This window comes from Homalodisca vitripennis, unplaced genomic scaffold, assembly GCF_021130785.1.
Source record: "Homalodisca vitripennis isolate AUS2020 unplaced genomic scaffold, UT_GWSS_2.1 ScUCBcl_1591;HRSCAF=5404, whole genome shotgun sequence".
In the NCBI taxonomy this organism is placed as follows: domain Eukaryota; kingdom Metazoa; phylum Arthropoda; class Insecta; order Hemiptera; family Cicadellidae; genus Homalodisca; species Homalodisca vitripennis.
The window spans coordinates 53,222-75,478 of record NW_025777712.1 but is presented as its reverse complement, the minus strand read 5'-3'; the positions used below and the strand labels follow the sequence as shown (position 1 = coordinate 75,478).

The 22,257-nt window shown below is 36.2% G+C and overlaps 1 protein-coding gene across 1 annotated transcript; it reads left to right on the top strand.

Annotated features, from left to right (window-relative positions):
- Positions 1-6,179: 6,179 nt before the first annotated feature.
- LOC124371544 (galactose-specific lectin nattectin-like) lies at positions 6,180-21,583 on the top strand. The gene is made up of 4 exons (XM_046829895.1): positions 6,180-6,324; positions 15,817-15,860; positions 19,870-19,978; positions 21,408-21,583. Exons 1-4 carry the CDS (start codon positions 6,261-6,263, stop codon positions 21,581-21,583), a joined length of 393 nt encoding a protein of 130 aa, XP_046685851.1. The 5' UTR covers positions 6,180-6,260.
- The last annotated feature ends 674 nt before the right edge of the window (positions 21,584-22,257 follow it).

The window sequence follows — 22,257 nt, the reverse complement described above, 5'->3', positions numbered from 1 at the left end:
CGATTTTTTTTTGACACGATCTCTTAGAACGGCGGAGCAACTGAGATTTCCTTCACATAAAGGTAGGCCTAAGGTGGTAAGAGTTTGACTCAATTGTGTATGTTTGAGGAGTGCGAGACTACACTTCGACTCATCCTGTGTAGCTCTATAGAACTGGCGTTTGCACAGACTAGGCCATGGGAACTTGAGTCATGTTTCGTCCGAAGACACTCCAATAAATCGGCGACTATGGAATCTCAAAATGAAATCTTTATACCGTTTTGACATCAAGAACACCTATATCGCAAAATATAGTCTAATCAAATTCCAGGACGCTGTACTAAAGAGGGAAAGGTGAACTGGAAGCTAAGCTCTATCATTATCAATCAAACTACAACCCCCCTTACGGTTTTAAAGATATGCTGTTCCATGACACCCATGGGGGGTTGGCCGGTGTTGTAAGCGACGCATTAGGTTTTTGGTTACACCCAGGACAGGTTTTATGGAGGGTATAAAACTGCCAGAAGCGAACTATCTTAGTATATCAAGGGTTATTACGAAGAGACAAAAATAGGCCTTTTCTAGTGTGAAAAAACTCGTTAACGATAGTATTTTACTATTGCAAACTTTATTGATGCCCATAGTATATGTTACCAAAAGAAGGAAAATATTTTCTTATAAAAATGTTTAGTAGATAATTCTGTATATTCATATTCATGCGGTTGATTTGTTATTGATTTCATTTTAATTATTTTTCAAAAACTAGATGTTACACACGACGTTGCTAGCGTTTATCCCGCGTTAATTGAACAAGTAAAAATACACGAGTGCTTGATACTTAACATAATACGCTTTGAATATCACTTAAAGACTCATGAGGAAAATAAGTGAGTACCTCCGAAACCAATGGTTTCGGTATCGTCAAAGATCCTAAAACTGTAACACATATATTACGATATTTGATTAAGTATTATACTTGTTTTGTGGGACTAAAACCCGGAGAAACGGAAAATTCACAATCGTTTCTAAGTAACTTTGAAGTAATAACATGATTTGTTGCTCTTTTGCAAGCGTTTTAATTCTTTTACAGGCAGCAAAATTCACCGATGGCCTGATGTGTAAAACTGAAAAAAAGCTCTTCCTGAAATGAGGAGATGAGATACACGTTAAATAAAGAGAAATATATTACCAACAAATAACCTTATTTTCTATATGGTAGTTAAATCTGAAACCATTTTTCTTATCTGTTTTTTAAATGTCCCTAAACATAAGGGCCGCCTGAGCGGGGGCTTTGAGATCTGAGTAATATTAAAAACAGTTCCTTGATCAACGTGCTTAACGTTTGGCTTATGTAGGGGTAACTCAGATGTGTCTACTTCAAAACTACACGTTTTTTTTTTTTTCTATAAACTATTATTCTTATTTTAAAAACTAACACTGCACATTACATTTAACATTATAGGCGAGACTACTGGCCCTTCCTTTACAATAGTTACACTACTGAAACCATTCTGTTGGAAAAGAATCCGTTATCAAAGTACCTTAGGAAGAGCTTAGAAATGGTTGTGCTTGGGCTCAAACCCGTTATTAAACAAGCGTGCTCACAACGAAAAACATATGAATTATATGTTGATAACATGTTTACTATTATGTTGTCGTAGCCCATAACTAAGCCATGAGTGGGTGCGAGACCAACAAAAAAAAGCAACGACTGTTTCTAACGTAAAGAACCATGAGGATAACACCTTATTGTATCAATATCTTAAGGTTTGGTACTTGGTTTTTTTTAAGGGTAACACGAATTTTACGTGGTCGTGAAATTACCAGAGCGAGTACTTTTCTCAGTAAGCATTTTAACAAATGGTAATGTCATTTACGAAACTATGATATGGACATTTCGATAAATAATTCTTATTGTAAAAAATCAGTGGCATCGGTTCCTGTAGTTAGCGGAAAGGATCGTCTTCTCTAAATCAAAATAGTACATAAATCGTTTTACAAAATTTCCCGATCAGTAAATCATGTACTATAATTTCAAAGTAGTTTTCTCTTTGAATTTTAATCTCACACTCTTGCCCAACAAAGCTGACCTCTCACATGGGATTTGTGAAGTAGTGCTCGTTATAGGGAAGAACATTGTGAAATATTCTTAGTCCCAGGAGCTAGGAGGTGTCAGTCAGTAAAGTTTTACAGTCTGATTTTATTCTTTATAAACGATTATTTAGTGTTTGTATATATGGGATGTTAAAGAAAAAGTCAAAGAGCCGAAATATAACATTTTAGTTAAGGTACACATCATTTTTTCACATCTTAATATATATTGTTAAATCGAGAAGCTCGGCAGACGGTACAAGACTTCATACCAATGCGGGTCACCTCTCATTTATTACTGTAGACTTCTGCCAGCGAATGTGTTTAAAATTAAATTTAAACTGTCGGGAAGGGAAACGCAGGATCTAAAGGCCATAACTGCGCACTCACCCACCATTACAGTTTATGGTGTTCACGGCACATAGAGAAATAATGCAAGTGAAGAGCCAGCGTACATTATCTAGGCTTATCTCATAATGCCTGAAGTGGCAAACTTTGGAGTCTTGTCCATGTTTTTACTTATTAAATGGAGAAGTTTTGCTGATTAAACTTAAGTATTTTGCTAAGCACACAAGACATCGATTACGTGGAGGGCCTTGTGGGAGGGACCAATGCCGCTTAACGTCATCTCACTTGCGCGCACTCTAGAACACGCACGATAGATAAATTCCAGAAAGATCAGACATTAACCCCAAATAATAGCATGTGAATGCAAATAGAACGTATCACTATTTTAAATATGAAACAAATAACATTTTTTAGTCTTTTAAAATAGTATCGATAACAAAAGTAAATCAATGAAATGAAGAATAAGTTTATTTTACGAAAAAAAGTTATTTTCCGATTACAATAACAATACTAATTACAATTTAATTAGTATAATAATATATATTAACTACTAAGTAATGGAATTAGATAATAATTATATGTACAATAATAAATTAAATAGTAATTATACATGAACCTTTTTGAAATTAGCCTAACATGGGCAAGCAGCCATGTGCGTTAGGATTAGAGTCGTATGATTTAATAGATATAGCCTATTGTAAAATACAAACTAATCTGTAGCAAGGCATGTAGCACTGATATATCGCTTACAGGCAATAGCTACTGTTAGTCTTATTTAAATTAAAAATGAGCATACGCCATCAGTGTATTCCAGTACCTGGCAAAAACACGTATTTTTTCTCAGTTTACTGCCAAAGTGTGAGTGTGATGAAGGGGGAGATAATGGAGTATTCAGTAATGTCTACCGTAGCAGTTTAGTCGTAGGTAAAAACCATAAATCATGAGGCAAAACAGTTTGGTACAAGAAATGATCATGAACGCCCACACTCGGACGAGTAACAAATGAATAGAGGGAGGTTGGAATGGCCCCAATGGAAGATGTAAGGGAGCGTTCCTGACAAACTTGCATGACTCACAAAAGTTCCCAATGTCTTGGAGAACCTCCGGTATCTTGGACACAAACTGTCGTCGTATTTCGGGAAGAGATCACTCGCAAAGGAGCACCACGCAAAGACCAAAGTTTCACTTCTCTCAAGTGCTGGCTTCAGGTCGGGAGGAGAAGCCTTTCAGCTACTTTTTGGCCCAAACCTTGTATACATGACCTCCCTTGTAAAAGTAGTCTTATGATTGTTTAAAAAGAAAATGAAAATATTATATCTAACCAGCAGCAACTAAGATGTTAATAAAGGATTTAACTATATTAAAGTAGTGATTTTTGTTATATTAGTTTTGTAGCTTTTTAGAAGCTTTTATATATTTTTTGAAGAAATGAATTTTTTATTTCTGTATTCTGGACTCTCGCTTAAACATATTTAATTTAATAGCGTTTTAACTGTTTTTGTAATCTTTTGTTATAGTTTTGTGTGTGTGTTAATGTGTGTTATTTGTTATTTAGGTTTGATAAATTAGTTACAAGTCATATAAACCATTTGACATACAAGTTCATTTTGGAAAAACAGTTATGTACTATAGAAACGCATTAGAAGAAATAAAGGCATTTTTAATTTAATTTATTAAAATTATAAATGTACTTATAAAACATTTATGATGAGGGACCATGATCAGGGCTGGGGAAACTATTGTGGCAAATTAATTTTATTTAATGTTTCAAAGGAATTCGTTATAATTTTTGGGAAGACGTTACAGTTCAAACAAAACCTCATTCCCCCCATCTCGTGGAAGTAGAAAGACATATTTGGACTCATTATTCGGTTCCATCGTTTCGTAAAATAGGGGAAATCACCGGAACAGGGGAATCAAGCCAGGCGGGGTGGAAAATGAGGCGGGGATTGTCAATAGGGGAGGGGGGATGGTAGGAATGGAAGGTGGGGGGCTGCTAAATCGCGGGATTCAATTTTCGAATCCACCCTAACCTAAACTGCGGATTGTGTTATTGTCTTGAAATTATAACTCGTTTTTTTCCTTAGATGGATTAATGACTACGCGTGGGTTGTTAGGTCTTTAGTAAAGATTTCAAAGGTATGTGTTTGACGTATTATTAGAAAAGCACTGTAACTACTTCTAGTTGAATCATATCCTCCATGGGGATTAACTTTGAAGCGTTTGATTCACCGGGATTTGTCTAATTTAACGTTTTGAAGTAAGACCCGCTCACTCAGAGACTTTCCTGCAAGACCATCATCCCTCTTTCTCTAGAAAGAAGAGGAAGTGATTAAGAAGTTATCTATTAAATCACTAGTTCTTCAGGTCAAATTCTCTAAGGGTGAGAAACTTGCATGGCAATATATTCTAAATTAACTTTTTACACGTAATGACAAGGAATCAAATATCATATTCATCCCAGTTTTTCGAAGAAGTTCGTTGAACTTATATAAGTTGTTACGCTCCAAATATCAGAGGTTATAACTCTGGGTTTCAGTTAACTATAATGAACCTTAATGAGCGGTTTCAGTGTATGATCATAACTAATAGTTACCCCCCGCCTTATTATACATTTTCAAAGTTTTTGCACGCGTAATAAGCAGTTCTGGTTCGAGTGAAATATATATATGGTATTATATGTGGAGATCTAGAAAAAACCTATTCCTGTCAAAAAGCGTTGTCTTTCTGTCTAAAATATGGTCCAGTGTCATGGTAAAATTTGCCACATTGTAATGATAAATAGAATAAACGTAAACACATTGGACTGATAAGCCTACTTCGTGCAAAAAGAGTCTACTGAAGTGCATTACGTATACAAGTCCAGGAACATCTTACCGCGAGATTCTGCTGTTTTTGCATTACTTAGGAATCTTTTTGTATCGTACACCGAAAAGGTTTTCATTTCGGCTAATGCCGAGAACCATGGTTAAGGCTCCACAAGAAAGTCAGAAGACTTCGCTAGAGAGTGTCTAACAGAGCTGTGGGGGCTGCGCGGTGTTAAAGATACAACAAAATGGTTCTCAAACAATCTACACTCAATTGATATGATTAAACGGGATTTATAATTTTCTATATTCTAAGCAATATTTCTGGTATTTGAGCAGTAGTTGCTGTGTATAATAACTGGGTGTTTTAGCAAAGTTTCTAATATAAACGTAAGGAAGTCTAATTCGAGATACATAACCTGTCTAAATAAAATGTATCATGTTTTGCTGACACAACTATGGTAGGTTTACATATTATGTTTAGATTTAATTCTTCTTTTATTTACATTTGTAGACGTTATTTTGCTGTGTAATATTGTTAAAATACAAATTCTTTCTAATTGTTGCATTTTTCTCAATTGTTGCCAGTCTTGAAGGAATGTACATCTGTTGTTGTGTAACTTTTAATACACTTTTTTATGTATTTTTGGGATGAACGTTGGAATATAAATAAATCACCTTTCTCATAGAACTAGAAGCAAATGAGTTGTAGCTTGTAAAACTAGAAATTCCTACCACTTTTGCAGAAAAAGTGGGATTCCCAGTTTTTGTGTAATACATGACGTATGAATGTATATACATGTGAAATACAACGTGCTTTTTAATCTTACACTAATTACAAATAGAGTACTGGGGGTTTATAACACAAGATGCATAAGAAATGTAAATCAGGGAAGTAAAAATAAACAAAGTTATAAATATATCTGTCTGACCCTACTTTTATCATATCTGTGCAGCGATTGTCTTATCTATGTTTGGCTTCTCTTGTCTTGGCTTGCATTGATCTCAGAGCTTGTGATCCGGACAGAAAACGCCATGGATGTGTCTCCACTTCTTGTATTGCTGACAGGATTTGTCTTTGTCTTCGGCTTAATAGATGGTAATTATTCTCCTTCTTTAACTTCTTTACTAATTATTGTCTGAACCTTTTCAGGGTTGTACTCATAGAAATAAATATAATTAGCAGTTTTAAACACTTTCCTTGACAAAGAAATCTAGTCGAGGTTTTATTAGAGATTTTCAAATATTATTCGTGGCAAAAATATTATCCTTTACACAACTTGCACTTTACTTAACTTTTAAAATAATTAATTACAAGTAATCAATATTACAGCAAAGTAACTAGTTTGAAAAAAAAAACTCTTTATTAGAATAAAATTATTATATTGCTGTTTATACAAATTAATAGACGTTTGTGGTCGGCCGATTATATGTTATATTAATTATTTTAACACAACATATACAGTATGTGTGTGTGTGTGTGTGTGTGTGTGTGTGTGTGTGTGTGTTTATTTATAGAACCCGGATCTCTCACTGTCGGCGATATTACCACAAAAACCACAGAAACCCCAAGCTTTTATTATTCAATTATTTGTTTAATATCGGATCATATCTGTCACAAGAAGTATGATTAAAACATACGAAAATTTATAGAGCTTGCTAATATTGGGTTTTTTATTTTTATTTCTACATGAAGATAATACATATTATATATATATATATATATATATATATATATATATATATATATATATATATATATATATACAGGGTGATTCATGAAGTTCTATCCCCCCCACTTCTACAGCACATTGTACTAGTAAAAATAATGAAAAAATGTTATATAAACATAGGTCCGAAAACGCTTCGTTAGCGAGTTACAGCTAGCGAAAGATTTCGCCTGAATTCCTGGGTAAAAGAGTAAAATAAAGCCATACTGAACTTTTGGAAAGGTTAATTAAGTAAGAAATATCGTGGATTCTTATGTATTTTTTACCTGATAAAGCTAATAAAATAGGTTTCAGAAACTGTACCTGTAGTAGTTTTTGAGGGATTCAGGGTTAAATGCAAAAAATTGGGGCACGAAAACAATGTTTTTTTTTAAGTTTGATGTACAATAACTTTGTTTAAATTGGTAATAAATACATAAAATCAACAAACATTAATTGTAGAGAATTTAATTCTGAGAAAATTGATTATAATCAAAGTCTAAAATAAAACAGAAATAAGTACCAAAAAATCGATTTTATTCAGTATAATACATTACTAGTTTTAAGCAAAATTAATCAGGTTGGGCCAACCGTACGCACCTTTTTATAATAGATGTTCGAAAATGAGGCCATCATTATCAATACATTTTGCAGCACGTTTGTGTATTGCTTTTGTTTGCGTTTCTTAATTTTTCAGGACTTCCCTGTATCTGCACAGCCGAATCCATAATACGGACAATTAATTCATCACGAGAATTCACTTTTGTCTTGTATACAATGTCTTTCATCCATCCCCAGATGCAATAATCCAATGGAGATAGATCTGGTGATCTTGGTGGCCAAGGATGAGGCCCTCCACGAACCAATTCAGTGTCCAGGAAATTGATGATTTAAGTAAGCAGAAACGGCACGTGAAAAGTGGGGAGGTGCTCCGTCATGCTGGAAGTACAAATTTTGTCTGAGATGTAAAGGAACATTCTCTAACAGCTGCGGCAACTCTTCTTGAAGGAAATGCAAATAGAACTCAGCATTTAGGCGTCCAGGTAATATGAAAGGTCCAATCAGCCGATTGTGCAAAAGGCCACACCAGACATTGACGCTAAATCGGTGTTGAAAGTTCTGTTCCACTACCTCATGTGGATTTTCTTCTGCCCATGAGTGTTCATTGTGCAAGTTATTGACACCATCCCGAGTGAATTGTGCCTCATCCATAAACAAAATACGCTTGTAGAGTTGATTATTAATATTCAAAAAGTTGCAAAACTCCAAGCGAAGCGGACCATCCCCTAGCTGTAGATGTTGAACCTTTTGTTTATGAAACGGATAAAATTTGTTTCGATTAAGTGACCTCCACACCGTTGACTGCGAAACTCCTATCCGCCTAGAAATACGTCGTGTACTTACACCTGGACTGCGATGAACAGCATTAATAACAATATCATCATCAAGTTGGACAGCTCGTTCATAATTGGTTCTAGTACTTGGTAGTGATCCTGTTTCCCGAAGAGTACGAAAAGTTCCTGAAATTGTTTTGGTATCTGGAATCCTCCTATTAGGGTAACGTAGTTCATATTCTTCTACAGCAGCTCTAGCATTACCATTACAGTAACCCAAAATAAAAACCATATCAGCGTATTCCTCTGATGTAAATAAGTAAGGCATTTTTTCGCTGAATAAACAATCGAATTATAACTCACAGAAAAATTGCATTTAATAACACGATTCACAGAACCCGATCTCCTGCTGTAGCTTGCAAAACACCACTAATACACAGTTTCTAAACGTAACAGTACAGAATACCATTGTTGATCAGCTGTTATTCGTGCGTTTACCAACTTAGAAATTAATAAAACAAAAAACTGCATTGCGATGATTAGTAAACAATAATGGGAAAATGTTTGCTTCATTTATTTTCAAACATTTGATGTAAATTTTTATTAAAAAAAATACAACGTAATAAAACATGATATTTTTATTTACAAACAAATTTATTTAACAGTTAATCTTGTTTTCTCAATTTATCTCATCATTAAGGAACAAACATTTTTATTTTTGTTTTATTAAATAACCGTACGTATTTCTTTACAGCTAGTAATGTATTATACTGAATAAAATCGATTTTTTGGTACTTATTTCTGTTTTATTTTAGACTTTGATTATATCAATTTTCTCAGAATTAAATTCTCTACAATTAATGTTTGTTGATTTTATGTATTTATTACCAATTTAACAAAGTTATTGTACATCAAACTTAAAAAAACATTGTTTCGTGCCCCAATTTTTTGCATTTAACCCTGAATCCCTCAAAAACTACTACAGGTACAGTTCTGAAACCTATTTTATTAGCTTTATCAGGTAAAAATACATAAGAATCCACGATATTTCTTACTTAATTAACCTTTCCAAAAGTTCAGTATGGCTTTATTTTACTCTTTACCCAGGAATTCAGGCGAAATCTTTCGCTAGCTGTAACTCGCTAACGAAGCGTTTTCGGACCTATGTTTATATAACATTTTTTCATTATTTTTACTAGTACAATGTGCTGTAGAAGTGGGGGGAGAACTTCATGAATCACCCTGTATATATATATATATATATATATATATTCATTAAATTTGTATAAGTGGCAATAGCCTAATTTAATTTCAATGTTTATTGAAATTATATATATATATATATATATATAGCTCTTACTCGTGGCTTCGCAGGCAATTATTTGCTAAATAACAGGAACTTATAGACATAATTATTGTAAAAATATACGAACATCTCCTGAGATAAATGATGTCCAATGTAATACATTCACTCCTCGGATCCAAAATCTAAAATACGCAAATGGAAAAAAAACGATTTTCAATGCGAAATTCCACTATATTCGCTTCAATAGCTTTAATTATTTCAGTAGCATTTGAACAAATTTTCGCCAGCGGGGAGGAATATTTTAGTCGGTGTTCATAGCTTTCATTAGAGAAATGGAAGTAGGCATATCGAAGTTATATACAGTATTATGTCAGTGTTAATATACAATTTCAGCACAATTGCACATTTGCCTTCTTACATACAATATACTAGATGAGTACCCGTGCTTTGCAATGGGATCAAAACATGAATTTGTTTTACTTTGTTTGTTATATAAGTTAACTGTGCATTGTATACTGAAATAAATAATATTTAACAGAAAAGGTAAAATAAAAACAATAATTGAATCGTAAAAAGTAAGGGCTCTTTGTTGTAGTGGTAGGTGTAAATCTTCGGGCATAGAAGGACTTTTTGCGATTTAATTTGTGTTGAAAATAGGTATTCAAATCTCCTTATCTATTTTATATTTAAGTTAAAAGGTGAGTGAAAAAACTGTATAAGTACTTGTGAAATAAGTGTTGTATGTTAGGTCAGTGTAAAATAACCCAAGTTGAAATTCTTAAATTTTCGGATAATGCACTAGTAATGTAATAGGTTATGATGTTCTATGTCACTTTGAAAAGGAAGTGCATATTACGAGTATATAAGATACAAATAATTTCGGTGTTCAAGATCTGGAACTTTATTTGCAAAATTGCCAATGGATGTTATGTTAGTAATGTTTCTTTATTGTTGAAGTCAACATGTGTTGCATACATGTGACAGACCGACATAATACTCGGTTCATCCAATAACCACTCAGATATTCAGGGTCAGACATACACTCACACGTTTATGCTGTTTTTGCAGCTCTTCCAGGTCCAATGTGGGTTTGCTTGCTCCCCAGTTGTGAGCCATAATACTCGGTTTATCCACTCACCACTCAGACATTCAGGGACAGACACACACTCAAACGTTTATGCTGTTGGTGCAGCTCTTCCAGGTCCAATGTGGGTTTGCTCGCTCTCCCAGTTGTGAGCCATAATACTCGGTTCATCCAATCACCACTCAGACATTCAGGGACAGACACACACTCATACGTTTATGCTGTTGGTGCAGCTCTTCCAGGTCCAATGTGGGTTTGCTTGCTCCCCAGTTGTGAGCCATAATACTCGGTTCATCCACTCACCATTCAGACATTCTGTGTCAGACATACACCCAAGTTGAAATTCTTAAATTTTCGGATAATGCACTAGTAATGTAATAGGTTTATAATGTTCTATGTCATTTTGAAAAGGAAGTGCATATTACGAGTATGTAAGATATAAATAATTTCGGTGTTCAAGATCTGGAACTTTATTTGCAAAATTGCCAATGGATGTTATGTAAGTAATGTTTCTTTATTGTTAAAGTCAACATTTGTTGCATACATGTGACAGACCGACATAATACTCGGTTCATCTACTCACCACTCAGACATTCTGTGTCAGACATACACTCACACGTTTATGTTGTTGGTGCAGCTCTTCCAGGTTTAATGTGGGTTTGCTCGCTCTCCCAGTTTTGAGCCATAATACTCGGTTCATCCACTCACCACTCACACTTTCTTTGTCAGACATACACTCACACGTTTATGTTGTTGGTCCAGCTCTTCCAGGTTCAATGTGGGTTTGTTCGCTCTCTCAGTTGTGAGCCATAATACTCGGTTCATCCACTCACTACTCAGATATTCAGGGACAGACACACACTCACACGTTTATATCGTTGGTGCAGCTCTTTCAGGCCCAATGTGGGTTTGTTCGCTCTCCCAGTTGTGAGCCATTAATACTCGGTTCAGCCACTCACCACTCAGTTATTCAGGGACAGACACACACTCACACGTTTATACTGTTGGTGCAGCTCTTTCAGGCCCAATGTGGGTTTGTTCGCTCTCCCAGTTGTGAGCCATAATACTCGGTTCATCCACTCACCACTCAGACATTCTGTGTCAGACATACACTAACACGTTTATGTTGTTGGTGCAGCTCTTCCAGGTTTAATGTGGGTTTGCTCGCTCTCATCCCCAGTTTTGAGCCATAATACTCGGTTCATCCACTCACCACTCACACTTTCTTTGTCAGACATACACTCACACGTTTATGTTGTTGGTGCAGCTCTTCCAGGTTCAATGTGGGTTTGTTCGCTCTCTCAGTTGTGAGCCATAATACTCGGTTCATCCAACCACCACTCAGACATTCAGGGACAGATATACACTCACACGTTTATGTTGTTGGTACAGCTCTTCCATGTCCAATGTGGGTTTGCTCGCTCTCCTAGTTGCGATACATAATACTCGGTTTATATCCAACCACCACTCAGACATTCAGGGATAGACATACACTCACACGTTTATGTTGTTGGTACAGCTTTCCATGTCCAATGTGGGTTTTCTCGCTCTCCTAGTTGCGATACATAATACTCGGTTCATCCAACCACCACTCAGACATTCTGTGTCAGACATACATGTTTATGTTGTTGGTACAGCTCTTCCATGTCCAATGTGGGTTTGCTCGCTCTCCCAGTTGTGAGCCATAATACTCCGGTTCATCCACTCACCACTCACACTTTCTTTGTCAGACATACACTCACACGTTTTATATACTGTTGGTGCAGCTCTTTCAGGCCCAATGTGGGTTTGTTCGCTCTTGCAGTTTTGAGCCATAATACTCGGTTCATCCACTCACCACTCACACATTCTTTGTCAGACATACACTCACACGTTTATGTTGTTGGTACACACTCTTCCATGTTCAATGTGGGTTTGTTCGCTCTCGCAGTTGTGAGCCATAATACTCGGTTCATCCACACACCACTCAGACATTCTGTGTCAGATATACACTCACATGTTTATATTGTTGGTGCAGCTCTTCCAGGTTCAATGTGGGTTTGTTCGCTCTCTCGGTTGTGAGCCATAATACTCGGTTCATCCAACCCACCACTCAGACATTCAGGGACAGACATACACTCACACGTTTATGTTGTTGGTACAGCTCTTCCATGTCCAATGTGGGTTTGCTCGCTCTCCTAGTTGCGATACATAATACTCGGTTTATCCAACCACCACTCAGACATTCAGGGACAGACATACACTCACACATTTATGTTGTTGGTACAGCTTTCCATGTCCAATGTGGATTTTCTCGCTCTTCTAGTTGCGATACATAATACTCGGTTCATCCAACTACCACTCTGACATTCTGTGTCACACACACGTTTTATGTTGTTGGTACAGTACTTCCAGGTTCAATGTGGGTTTGCTCGCTCTCCCAGTTGTGAGCCATAATACTCGGTTCATCCACTCACCACTCACACTTTCTTTGTCAGACATACACTCACACGTTTATGTTGTTGGTACAGCTCTTCCATGTCCAATGTGGGTTTGTTCGCTCTCTCAGTTGTGAGCCATAATACTCGGTTCATCCACTCACCACTCACAACTTTCAGGGACAGACATACACTCACACGTTTATGTTGTTGGTACAGCTCTTCCATGTCCAATGTGGGTTTGCTCGCTCTCCTAGTTGCGATACATAATACTCGGTTTATCCAACCACCACTCAGATATTCAGGGACAGACATACACTCACACGTTTATGTTGTTGGTACAGCTTTCCATGTCCAATGTGGGGTTTCTCGCTCTCCTAGTTCGCTACATAATACTCGGTTCATCCAACCACCACTCAGACATTCTGTGTTAGACATACATGTTTATGTTGTTGGTACAGCTCTTCCATGTCCAATGTGGGTTTGCTCGCTCTCCCAGTTGTGAGCCATAATACTCGGTTCATCCACTCACCACTCAGATATTCTGTGTCAGATATACACTCACACGTTTATACTGTTGGTGCAGCTCTTTCAGGCCCAATGTGGGTTTGTTCGCTATCCCAGTTGTGAGCCATAATACTCGGTTCATCCACTCACCACTCAGACATTCTGTATCAGACATACACTCACACGTTTATGTTGTTGGTGCAGCTCTTCCAGGTTTCAATGTGGGTTTTGTTCGCTCTCCTAGTTGTGAGTCTTAATACTCGGTTTCATCCACTCACCACTCAGACATTCTGTGTCAGACATACACTCACACGTTTATGTTGTTGGTGCAGCTCTTCCAGGTTCAATGTGGGTTTGTTCGCTCTCCCAGTTTTGAGCCATAATACTCGGTTCATCCACTCACCACTCAGTTATTCAGGGACTGACACACACTCACACGTTTATACTGTTGGTGCAGCTCTGTCAGGCCCAATGTGGGTTTGCTCGCTCTCCCAGTTGTGAGCCATAATACTCGGTTCATCCACTCACCACTCAGTTATTCAGGGACAGACACACACTCACACGTTTATACTGTTGGTGCAGCTCTTTCAGGCCCAATGTGGGTTTGCTCGCTCTCCTCCAGTTGTGAGCCATAATACTCGGTTTATCCATTCACCATTCAGCAATTCAGGGACAGTCATACACTCACAAGTTTATGTTGTTGGTACAGCTCTTCTATGTCCAACGTGGGTTTGATCGCTCCCCAGTTGTTATACATAATACTCGGGCTTACACATGTTCTCGTGATCGTTTTACGAAAAACACGCAAACAATTGTCGACCGCATGTTTGGGACTCTCGGGGATCCTAATAGTATTTTTCCCCTTTCAATAGTTATAATAAAAATCGTGGTTTTTTTGAGGATTTGCGCATTATTTTCAAAACAGTTTCCTATCGAGTACCTAAGATCACTGCGTACATTAGTTCTGTAGTCTTTATATAACTACAGCATCCTAAAATCGGTGTTATGCCTTAGAAAGGTCAGAGTTCACAGACAGCTCTCTATATTATTTGTAGAGTTATTGATGGGATCCTTCTTTCTCGGGCACACAAGGCTCTAATTACCCCATACGAACTGAAAACGTTTCTATAGCACTCACCAATGCACTTAGCACTCAGTATCACGATTTGTCACGTTCATTATTCTTTGTTATATTCTATTTCGTCTGTAGTTCGGCAAATCCAACTCTGTTACATAAACTCCAATGTTGTTTTTTTTGTGTTGCCTTTTAAAAATATAAATTAAAAAAACCTTAAAATTTTTCTCCTTCATACAGGCACCACTAGCCATATCCTCCACCCCCGTCAGTCTGCACACACGACTTGTTCTTTTGCAATACATCTATACTAACCTGTCCTTCCTTCGGTTTCTTTCCAATCGTGGCATTCAATTAAAAACAACTGGATTTCTCATCAAAGCAGTTTGCAATGTTTTGTCACTTGTCCGAATCTCTGTCATCTATAAAGCCTCATAAATTCGTCTTGTTGATCCTGCTTATTTCAAATATAGCTTTTTTCTTTCGATTTAACAGAAAAGTTCACTTAGATAAGCACTTTTTTCAAGAGCTACTTACATTCCTCTTCACGTTCGTTACCTCTGAGATCAAATCATACAGAATCACTATCGATTTCTTCGATGCTCTCAAGCTCCCTTCCTCTGCACATCACTTCTCAACACTTCGTATGTTTACCAAATCTGTCCTCCGACTTAATTAGGATTCCTCTCTTGTGTTATTTATTGTCCTTCATTTCAAACTGATCTCTGAACTTTACCAGCATCCTTAGGTACTCTTCCTTGCTTTTTCGCCTCTCACCTATCATGACGACCTCAGAAGCGGAACACCGTCCCGTTACTACCTTTTTTGGCTTTAGCATTGAGCCCCTTCGACGACGCAAACAATAATAATATTTTATGAATTAAACTAAAAAATACTAATTTACGTGACTACGTATTAGGCATTCATTCATTAAATACAAAACATATACTTATACTGTAAAAGATGCCATTGATACCTCGAGTGTAATTGTAATATTAATTATAACTTGTAATTTTCTGTGTAATTTCTAATTTTATTATTATATTTATTTTTATTATTTTTTATTATATATTTTCCGTGTAAGGAATACAAGATATAACCAAGCTATTAACCCAAGGTTTGAATGCAGAGTATTTAAATATTTTTGTCTTTGTTTTAGATATCACAGGAAAGAAGAAGTATGAAGCTGTCATCACAATTCCGGTAACCCCTTTTGAAGCTATTATTAATAATGTCAGAATGGTTGCTTTAAAAGAATTGTAAAACAAAACTTTTTGGAACCGTTGAGAAGAGAAATATTTCCATGACTTATCAATGTAATGAAAATAACTATCTTGTTAACAGATAACAATGTTACCCTTATAAAAAACCCGAGGTAGAAGAACTATTGCAGATGTATTGTGCGATAAGAATAACTGGTTATATTAAGGTTTCAGTATGTTGCTTATGTGTTGACAAAGATAATTAAGATTTATAGATTTCATAGTTACGTTCTACCGTTGAGATTTTTTCTAGCACTAGAAATGTTGTAAAAAAGACTCACACATAATCTAAAATATGCCTTCATTACATCAAATCATTAAAATATGTATGTGAGGTCATATGTTGTTATAGTCTTGGTTAAGAACAGTTTAACTAAATATAACTATAAGTAATAATCACAATTTAAAGAGAGTTATGAACAAATTACGACACTTTTTTGTTGGATCATTAAAAACTCGTAATGATGGACGAGAAAAGAAAGGGCAAAGGCAATCGAAACTCGATACGACTTTAACGAATAAGTACGAATAAAACGAATATATACTTCGTTTTTATATTTAACTATTTATTATTGTTTTTTTTACCTTTTCGTTGATTTTTTGTTAACTTATATTTATTACTAATTTCGCTGTTTTTGATTACTTATTTTAACACTGTTTGTTATTTAATTATATATGTATACATTATATTAGTGCTATTAATAATTTATACTCTTTTTAACTTATTACATGTACAAGTGGTGTAATTCCGTTGGAAGAATAAATAAATAGATAGATACCTCACTAAGCAAGTACTTGAACCAGTTAAAAGAGTTCGCTAGCGCTTCGCTATATCCAGTACATTGTGTTTCTAGATGGGGTCCGTAGGGGTGCGCTGTAATCGTTGTTTCAGTAATATTTTTGTGAGTTTTTTTTTAGTAAGAAATGACAGGATTTTGTTAAGAAATGCTGTATTGGCGGTTTTGTTGATTATAGCCCAATAAGAGCATTGTAAACCTCATGCACTCTTACAACCTTATTTCCAGTCGAAGAATTATCTGGGGATATCGTGCTTCGTTTAAATCCAGGATCACATGAAACGTATAGAGGCCTCTATTCGAGTCTTAGACGCAGAGGTTGATCAATGATTTAGGAGAAGAGCTGGAGATAGTTCAGTCCGGGATGCTTCTCGATCTTTCAATTTCTATTATGAACAGCAACCACTAATAAAGCAATAAAAGGAATCTGCGCTAACGCACAGACAAGAAATTAACGGAGGAAGAAGAAAAGAATCATAACAAATCTTCAACAAAGACTACGGAAAAAAACAGTCCAACAGAAAACAACATCCAAGAGCCAGCAAAAGAGCACTTAACCTATAATACTGTTACTAAAAGGAGACGGTTACGTTCATCATGTGTTTGGTCTGATCCAACGTTATGTGGCCTCAGGGACAAAAATGACCGCCATATGCTCGACTGCTTGCCGTTATATCAAACAGTTCTGAAGCTCTACCCAGAAGCTGCTATTTAATGCCAATGATATCTCACGTGGAACTGCCAAGTCATCTACCAACACCTAGAGTGCCTGATCAGCACTCCAAAGGTCGTTTTCTCAACAATACTACTACAATCACATAATTTTTCCAGATATTTGCCATCGTTTAGTGAAAAAAATCAGTAACTCTACATTTTGAGATCTGCAATCTGATCTCTTCTTCAGGTAAATAACTAACCTAATAAATAATTACAAACTATGTTAAAACAAACAAATCTAACCAAAGCGTTGTAGCACGCCGAAGTCAGGAATCTCAACCACCATGTTGTGTGTCAACTTAGTGTCAACAATAAAAACATGCACTTAATAAGAAAACTATACACAAAACTAATCATTAGAACTGAACTACAAAATACAGGTCACAATATGTTTGCATTCATCTACCAACCACCTACGACTGACCAGAGGCCAATAGCAAATGGCAATCGTCACGGCAGAAAGAAAACAAAATGGCGGAAATAAAAAGGACGGGGCACAGGAATGGACCTTTTTATTATTATTATTATTGGTTCATGCTAGATGAACTTCTTAAAACCATATTGTGACTTCATTTCATTTCATTTATTTGAGTCAACGGTAAACCATTTCGTACATATCAAGTAACAGATGGCATGCCAGAAATTAACAAATCCAAATAAATATCGCCAACACTTAATTGTAGATAATAGAAAACAATGTTATCAAATATCCAAAGTTTAACATAATATACATATGTACAAATTTACGCCTACATCAAAATAAATATCAAAATCGATTAATTATAAATAATATGAAAAATATTAAATAACAGCTGAAGTTTCACATTGGTTTATTATAAATATCTGATCCGTTTGATAATTTTGGTTTTCTTTTTAGTTCAACGTGGTGTTACTGATATTTTGTTTCACTAAACGATGGCAAATGTCCGAAAAAAATCATGTTTCCTTCACAATCCTTCCATCGTCAAAACTAAATTTCACGCAAAGGGACAATCACATACATGACTTCATCCTATCAATCAAGAGAACACCCTTATCAACTCCTTCTAAGAAGAAATATGTACCAAATGTATAGGAGTAGAGTTACTGGATTTGAACACGATCGGGAGGATGCAAGGCAAAATACCCCTGGCCAACATGCTTTTGGAAGTTTTGGTCTGTCCTGATAAAATGCCTGTCATCGAATGATTTCAAGACAGGGACATGGAAGTGTCCTGTCTCTGGTGGATACTGCCGCGCTGGACCATCTTCTCCTACAGAGATCATTCCACTGTCTCCTGCTACAGACGTGAAGAGTCCATCTGTGCCAGTGATGCCATTTTAAGAGTAGCAGCTTTTAGAAAACGACAATTGTAATTCTAAAATTAAAACAAGAGAAATTGCTCGGAACTCAAATTTACAAGTTTGACGAGCTGATGTTAGTCGTGCACTTGAACGCGCAGACTTCTACCAAAGATGAATAAATGTATTTAATAAACTTTCATTGTCCAATACGTGTTATTGAATCGACTGAATATCAACACATTACTATTGTAGATTTCAACCCCCAGACCCAGCGGGCTGCGTGATATTTTCTCCACTTTTGGTCTGTGAACACGCCAACTCGAGTGACCACATTGTAGAGCTCAGCCATCGACAACGTCATCACCAACATACCAAACATCCGTTTCTGTGTTGGATGTTGACGGATCTGAGGACTTGGCGCAGATCATTGTCCGAGGTTACAAAATGTGTCCGAATGCGATGTCTGAGGCATTCAATAGTCGCTTAAGGTTCAATTTAAACATTTCTCAACCTTTCCAAAAACAGAAGCAAACACATAACTGTAACACTTAGATTACTAGTAGAATATTGACTTCTGGTAAAAAGACTCATATTGTGCCACTCAATTTAAATCGCCAAAGAAAACTAAAACTTCAAATAACTGTATTGCAATTATAAAGACATTGATAGAGAATTCATTAATGCCGGAAAGATTGTAATAACACATTAAATAATTACAAAAGGAATTTCAAAACAAGTAGGATAAATGCTTAATTAATTTCAACCAAGATAATCTTTGTAGAAACTCTTAAAGTGGCACGAGAATTTAATATATTTCTCCGTCGGCTGAACCCTATCCATTATTCAAAATTAACTGCAATAGTCCAGATTGGTCCCTGTTTAATAAGTCGAAGGTTGCGGTGTGTGGTACAAGGGTCAAAATTAAAATAATTTGTGACGTTAAACAGAATATAAGCTTTGCTCCAGACAGTAATGGAGACATCCCTGAAGAAACATAAACGTTTCCTTGTGTCCCTTCGAGGCGAAAAATAGGTACTTAGCAATTTCTTTGATCTCTCCAACGGCTTTTGTCAGTGGCCCATGAGGCACTGCTGTGCCAGTTAGAGATTTGTGGACTTGTGATTTAAAATTAACGGCTTGATTTGTCAGCAGCTGAACTGGGTCGCCGCCTACCAATACTGTCGGAGAGAGGGTGGCCAATTGGCGACCATCACCTCGAAGGAGAAGAACGATGGCTTTATCATTGAGCTTAACAGGATTCGTAAGTACCAGTCATCTCGTACTTTTTATGGAAATATACAACTTTAAAGTAAGTAGTCTTAGGACATCACTCAAACAAATGAGCCAGTGACGTCGAACAAATTAATAGTCGAAGGGGTTGGTGCAGCAATCTTTAAACCTGGAATATATTGTGTAATATAAGAAGTGGTACCTTAGGGTGGAAAACTGTTTTACTTGTTATTAATGTACACTTAGTTTCGATACCTGTAAGGTCAGATAGTGGACGCACGTCAGTTTTGTTGAAATAATATTTGCCTAAGAAGTGTAAATGAAATTATTTATTAAAGAGGTTTATTATGAAGCATGACTCCACGCCAACTTCCATAGTGGTATCTATGTTGCCGGCATCATGATCATTGGAATGCCTTTGCTAAACCATCTTAATGTATTCGGTAAAAGGGTTGCTCTGTGGTATATGATAGCTGCATATGCAAGATTCCATGTTAAATTTAAACATGTAATCAGTATTTTAACTAGTCAAGTATATACAATAAGCTTATAGCCCTTGGCACACCACTAATAAATCAATTAACTTACCTATAACGCCAAGACAAGTAAAATATTTTTTCAAAGCTAATTTTATATTATAACTAAATTATGAAAGGTAAAAGCCAAAAAGTATAAAACAGGGAATTTTTACTTAAAATTAGCGTATTTATTGATTTACAAAACTGTTTTATTTAAGATAAATTTGACTATAAAAACAACATCAATATTTCAAACTAATGACAACACTACCAAACGATGAAGATATGTTTGGTTATGGCTGTAATTTTATATGCAGCCAACGTTTATACATTGCACAAGTACCCCCAGCAGGATCTCTTACTGATTTATACCTTCCAGTTGAACCTACCACTGGGCACAGCAAAAACCGATGTGTCACTGAAATCTGGGAAACCTTATGGATGTCCAGGAGCGGCACATCACAAATCGCAAATGTCGATATTCTGGGGCGCAAGGGGTAATTCGATAGGTCTAGTCTACTGCGGGAGATGACTGTTGGATTTGGTGGGGTTCGTCCACTAAGTATCAGAGGTTCTTGCTAGCCTCAACAAGGATGTGCCACCCCTACCTGCTTTGACCGGAGAGTTCTGGTTCAGAGCTGGCCTCCTCTTCTTCCGGGGGGGGGGGGGGGGGCATGATTTTGAGATTACTGCTCTAATTCTTCGTAATGGATCTAGATAGGAGGCGATCCCTTCCCCCTAACCTTACCCATCCTGAATATCCTGCCACTCCGGAAGCCGCCCTAAGTTCCTTATAGGGATTAAGTGTAATTTATAAGCTTATTGGCTTAAGAGAAGAAAATGTTATACGAAGTACATTATAAAAGTGTCCATCTATAGGGTTTATAAAAATGGTATTTGAATTCTCTAATTTCAATCTTCAATAAAAAAAAACTTTTACAGGCGGATCCCTTGGAAACCCTGAACACTGCTACTGGATAGGACTCACCAGTCTGGCCAACTTCAACTATTGGTATTGGATGACGACGGGGAAGGCCCTGGTTGACTTTAACGCTTGGGACTCCGGCGAACCTAAATCGCATACCGGGAGCCTCCGTTGCGCCTCTGCCGACTATTAAATCCGAAACATCTTGGTTCTGGCATTCCGCAAAACTGCGAGAATATTTGTTACTTCGTCTGCGAATATCAAGGCTAAACTATTTACTTTACTCTGGAGAAGTTTAATTTCTAAGTGCCTTACTAGCTTTTTATTTTTTAAATGTGGAACTATTAGGGACAATTTTTCTTTATTATTTACCTATTATTTAGCGGTACAATATAATACTATACAAACTTGCATTGTATTTTAATTTACCAAGTTTCCATTCGCTATGTTGTATATACAGTTGTTAATATTTTTTATACACATAATGTGCTAAAACGAAAGATCTATTATTTGATTTAGGGTAAGTTAGTTGTAAATTTATGGCACCTAATTGGAGAAAAACTATTTTGTACAAGGTGTCAATCAAGTATGGAACCAGCCTCTCAGACGTCAAATGATTACAGATTAGAATATGCCACTTGAATTTATAAATGTTACACAAAAAATTCCAATTTTCCAAGTGACTTTCAGTTTTTAATAATTTTAATCACATAATTGGGACGTCCCCCAAATGAAGTATTGAGAATATTTAATGCATGCATAGGTTGAGTTGCACATAAAATTAAAGGGTTTTGTTACTAGAACTACAACGCTATAAGATTCAGCCTGGGCATTCAATAATGAATTCTAGGGTATAATTTATTCCTA

Excerpts from the sequence above, each read along its gene's own strand:
- LOC124371544 (XM_046829895.1), top strand. The coding sequence starts at position 6,261 with ATGGATGTGTCTCCACTTCTTGTATTGCTGACAGGATTTGTCTTTGTC. Across the intron at positions 15,861-19,869 it reads AAGCTGTCATCACAATTCCG|CTGAACTGGGTCGCCGCCTA; the intron begins GTAACCCCTTTT and ends ATTTGTCAGCAG. Across the intron at positions 19,979-21,407 it reads CATTGAGCTTAACAGGATTC|GCGGATCCCTTGGAAACCCT; the intron begins GTAAGTACCAGT and ends AAACTTTTACAG.